This window comes from Frieseomelitta varia, unplaced genomic scaffold, assembly GCF_011392965.1.
Source record: "Frieseomelitta varia isolate USP_RPSP 00005682 unplaced genomic scaffold, Fvar_1.2 scaffold_870, whole genome shotgun sequence".
Lineage (NCBI taxonomy): Eukaryota > Metazoa > Arthropoda > Insecta > Hymenoptera > Apidae > Frieseomelitta > Frieseomelitta varia.
Genome location: NW_025110668.1, coordinates 251,294 through 256,561, shown reverse-complemented (window position 1 = coordinate 256,561; position 5,268 = coordinate 251,294). Strand labels below are relative to the sequence as shown.

The window sequence follows — 5,268 nt, the reverse complement described above, 5'->3', positions numbered from 1 at the left end:
AAAAAAAAAAAAAAAGAAAAGGAAGAAAAAAACCGAAGTGCCGCGTGTACGTGTAATTTATTGCGCCTAGACGGAAATTGTCGCAGCCGTGGGATAACGATCACGCTAAGACTGTAATTGCCGCTTCTCGGAACAAGAAAGCGCGTTGCAAACGGATAACGAGTGTTTGCGAATGGGAGGCAATTAGGGAGGAAAGCGTTGTCTGGCCGAGAAGAGCCGACGGTGGAGGAACGCCTTTCTCTTTGCCCTGGATATTACGCGCCAATATGATTAACCATACCGTCACGTCAGTCGATGAATGCCGCAACGCGAGTTGCGTGTTTGCGGAGTAACAATGCCTCGCTGAATCGAACCGAGTTTACGTAAGTCAGACGGGAACGTTCAGTTAGGGCCAAGAGCAAGTCTGCTCGCCAACGAGAATCGTATCGATTAACCGGCCATCGAAATGCAAAACGACTCGTTGCACGAGATAATTGGCGCGTCGTGGCCGAATAGGCATTTAGATCGTTGAAATATCGAGTCGTAAAGGCAAATGGTACTTTTACGGGCGGGGTACATCGTAATAAACGCGAACGTAAAGTCTCATCGTCGCGTTTCCCGGTTTCGCGGTTTACGCTACGCGATATCATCGCGGCTCGCGATAAATTTTAATTTTAGGACGTTTCAAAGTGAAAAGCAGAAAGTAGAAGAGAAAAAAAGAAGCAAAGCAGAGGAGGAGGAGACAAGTGCAAGGAAGTTTACCAACCTTGATGCGTCGACAGGGTTGTTCCGGTTGAGGCCGATCACCTCGATTAGCCTTCTCGAGCACTTTTGTTGTCGAACAAAAATAAAGACACTAGAGACTGATCGCACAGCTGGTCGTAAACCGACACGATTGACGTTCGACGTTCACTTGATGACGGCCCACCGAACGAACGAACGGAGTCACCGATGGATTTCGCCGATGTTGCGACGACGAGAGCGCGACGTGTCCGCCGGACCGGAGGATCGTCGCTGAGCGGAAAGCATGGACGCGTATGGAAAACGAGGCGAACAGGGGAGAAAAAAGAAAAAGAGAAGAAATAGGAAAAGATCGACGACGCGCACTGTGAAAACGGGCTTTGCTCGACTCGCTTGGAAGAAGCGAGAGGCGTACGCTGCGGCTGCGCGAACCGATGTGTGGGGCCGTTTCCTCGGTCGGATAGCTGGCTGGCAAGGTAACTTCCCCCACTGTCAAACGGTCGTTGCGTCGGTGCTGGTGCACGTCCACCTTGCCGCGGGGTCGTTGGGTGAACCAGTCGTTTTGAAACGCCCGCCTTCGAATCGCGACCCGCCTCGGCTCTGCTCTGCGCAGCCAATCCTAAACCCGTTCACCGGCTCCAATCGACAACGTTCCATGGCTACGCCTTCTCCTCTCCTCTCTTTTCACCTTTCTCTCTCTCCGTTTTCTCCTCTTTCCGCTGTGCGTGCTCTTCACCATCTCCCCTGCAACTCGTTCCTCTCTTACCATCGTGTCCGCGGGACCGAATCTCGCCCAAAGGTAACACAGTCGCCGACCAAACGGAGATTACTCCGAGCTCCATTTAAAATGGCAACTCGACCGTTTCCTCTTCCCCGTCGCTCCAACACGTTTCCAACCCGCGCGCGCCGAAACGAGAGTCGAAGAGAGAGCGAATTTTCCCTCGTCCGATCTCTGATATCGATATTCCGAGTGGCTCAACAGATGATTCGTTTCTCTCGATTGGATCTCTGAAATCTTGATTTCGTACGATCTGGTTGATATCTGTGCTGTTCCGATCCAATGAATCTATCTTTGCTCTGATAAATTGACTCATTAACAGCTACGTGGCAGGTATCGCTTATCGGATACCGATCATCTCCGATGGAGGTGAAAGTTGGTACGAGCGATCGTCGCTGCATATTGCACGTCTGTTCCTCGCTCTATCTCGTTAAACAATTTATCGGCGATTCGCGTTATCAGAAGTATGTTCAAGAGAATTATTACGTTATTCGTTTGGTCAGTTACGTCCGTTTCGAAAGTGTCCAAGTTCGTGCAACGAACACTTCGTCGAAACGAACAGAGGACTTTGGAATGTCGAAGACCGTGGAATCGGCGTGGCGCGATATCGCGATGACGCGGCGAAACGAGTTGTTGCCCGGCAAAGATCATTGACCGTTCTTGTCTCGATAATTACAGGTACCCCATGCGGCGAGCTTATCTTCAGTTTCACGGGGCACCTCCTCCATCTGAGGAGAGCTCAGCCCGCTTATCCTCCTCGAAGGAGACTACGCGTATCTGATCTCGATGATCGATTGCTGCTACCGACTCTCGAAATTACATACGGTTAACCGCGCGGCTACAAATAATTATCTCCGGGCTACTTTCGTTCCTTCTGGCGATTCACGTGATCCATCCAAGCCCGGGGATTATTGAACGCATTATCACTTAATCTCTCGTTGCAAACAATAAATTATCGCGGTTGTTTGGCAACAGAGAAGCGGAAATTGCGATTCGAATCAGCGGGTTCCCTCTCCGCTTGGCTCAATGATATTTTAATTAAAACCAGCGCGATTTCATTTCGCAATTTTGACAACCGCGCTGCCGTTCTTTCGACGTTCGGCGTGTAACCCGAATGTTGCTAAATTACAGCATCACGGCAAGCGGCGTCGATTGATACCACTGACACGTTGAACATGTTGTGCGTCGGTGTTTCTGGATACCAGCGACTGATTTCGAGCATCAAAATCTTGAAGTTTAATCGATCGATCAACTGTTGTAATTTATTATAAAACCAGGGCGACTCGACTCGAATACACATTAACTGACCAAAAGTTTCGGTACACTTTCTTTATATTTTTACTAGTTTTAGATTTCTTTGACTAGAATATTTAAAAAAAGAAACCCCCGTCGTACATCTACATAAATTGATACACATGTAACGAAATATCGAATCAGTCATGAAATACAGATGCAACAGCACTTTACTATCCAACGAATGTCAGATCAGACGAAAGAGTTTTGTGAATTTCACGGCGATCATTAAGTTAATATTATTGAGAGACTTCTCCACTGGATGCGAGTCGACGCAACGACATCACGTTGCATAGATTTGTCAAGGATCGCTTCGTGTCAGTCCTCGAATTAAAGCTTAAAATTAAATCGAGGGATTTGCTTTGTCTCTACCTTGTCGAAGGGGAGATATACATATTTGGGATTACGTATATTCGACGAGGCAAGTCTCACGGGTATCGTGCCGCGGCGTCGACGGACGATCATCGCCCATTGTGATCGTGTTTTCACGGTGTTGTTCTTGCAGTGTCTGGACATACAATGACTGAAAGGAAACGATTACGTCACGATGATGTCATTAGCAGCGACCACGCCCCCTACGGCGCTACCCCATTACGCCGAATCATCGACCGGATGAGTCCTCCAGGTTGCTACAGCTTTCTCTTTCTCTGCGAAACATCGTCCTCTCTCCTCACGGACTCCTCACCCGGTCGAGAATGGTTTCGAGGTGTAAGAAACTCCGAAGTTAATTCGAACTAGTGGACCTCCGAGCGCGAACGCGTGGGTCGTTCGCCATTAACAGTGCTTAATTAAATAAGACTTTTTCTGACTAACAAAATCTGACTCGACTTTGCTCCAATTTCGTTCGTCGTGTAGGTAAACTTTTCTGCAAAAACTTGAGTGCCTGCGCTGATATTTTACGTATAATTTCACGGACATTTGCATTTTCCTTCCTTCCTCGTCAAATCGACTCGTGTGCTCTTCACGTTTGGAATTTCCACGAAGGAGAGCAGGTCAGTCTCAACCTGAGAAAGTATCCACGTTCGAACGAAGGATCGATTGTAGCTGATATAGATATATCGAGCTACCAAAGGAGAAACCTCCTCGGTACCTTCCTCGGTACGATGAAAAAGAAGTTAGTAGCGAAGGAAGGAGCCGAGGATGACGTGGAAAATGAAAGAAAGGAGATCATTGGATCAGATCGGACGATCGATAAAGGGCCCGGGTAACAGTCATTAAGCCGACTATTGTGAGGTAGCAACACCCGTTTGATTGGTTAATCTACACCTTCGTCCTCTCTGAAACACCGTCGACGAAGGACAAAAGCCTTTGGATTTCGATCGCAGTCGTCCCGGAGCACAACTAACTAATAATGACTTAGTGCGTTGTAGCATTAAACGAACCGTTCGTTTCGGATTTACTTCTCCGCTCGATTGTAAATCAGACGAGCCACTTCCGAGCCATTTTGGTTGGGACAGATGATTTAGAAAATTCTCCACTATTTCTTGAATAACATAAATTTCAATATATCTTTGACGTATCAGAATTTGATTACTATTGAAATAGTTTTAAAAGTTAAATATATAATTACATCATAAATATTTATATAAAAGTCAAATACTTTTAAAAGTTAAATATTGCTTTTCATTATTAAAATTTATTATATAAATTATTGCTTTTCATTATTAAAATTTAGTAAAATATTGCTTTTCATTATTAAAATTTATATTATAAATGACAGATAAAAATAATTAATTCTCTGTTCTCTGGCTTTATTTTAATAGTAATAGTAATAGGAAGACTGTTAGTTAATTGCTGAAGCGATAATGCGAAAAAATCAAAATCAGAGAGAAAGGTTCATCACGACGTAATAAACTCGGAGTGATTTTTTGAGAAATTTTCCGTACTGTCTCTCCCACGTCTTGGTGGCTCGCGTAGATTTACTTTCACGAAAGAAAACAACTGCTTGATTTATTTCGAATCACCGATCCAACGAAGGACTTGCGGTCAGCTTTCGTCCAAAAAATCGCGCAGGAATCGGCGCGAATGAGCCCTGCGATCGAGCATCGAGGGTCTCGTTAAACAGCCGAAGGAAGTGTTCTGCGGTTTGCCGAAGAACGCGCCTCGTGTTCGAGCCTGTTTGTTTAGCAGGAAGAAGCATCGTGCGTAGCTGCCTCGTTCTCTGTTTTTCTTTTGCTGCTTTGCTGTCAGAGGGACAAAAATCGGCAGGGACAATTTACACGGTGGAACATTTCGTTCGCGCACGAGTCAGAAGCTCGACGAAGACACGATCGCGAATAAGTTCGAAAAGAACAAACGCCGCTGAAATAGTTGGAGGAATCCGGGGGCAAGATGAATGATGTCTAACCCGATCGACGAGGCACGTCGCGAGCGGGGAGACGCGGTTAATAGAGGAGTAAACGTGACGTTGAACCAGCGGCCGATTGTCAAATTATCGATAATATCGCTAAACCAACAAGATCATGCCGGCCGGTGTC

The 5,268-nt window shown here is 46.2% G+C and overlaps 1 protein-coding gene across 1 annotated transcript; it reads left to right on the top strand.

Annotated features, from left to right (window-relative positions):
- The first annotated feature begins 1,006 nt into the window (after positions 1-1,006).
- Positions 1,007-4,326, top strand: LOC122536765. The gene is made up of 2 exons (XM_043669418.1): positions 1,007-1,196; positions 3,297-4,326. The coding sequence occupies exons 1-2, from the start codon at positions 1,007-1,009 to the stop codon at positions 3,527-3,529; spliced, it is 423 nt and encodes a 140-aa protein (XP_043525353.1). The 3' UTR covers positions 3,530-4,326.
- The last annotated feature ends 942 nt before the right edge of the window (positions 4,327-5,268 follow it).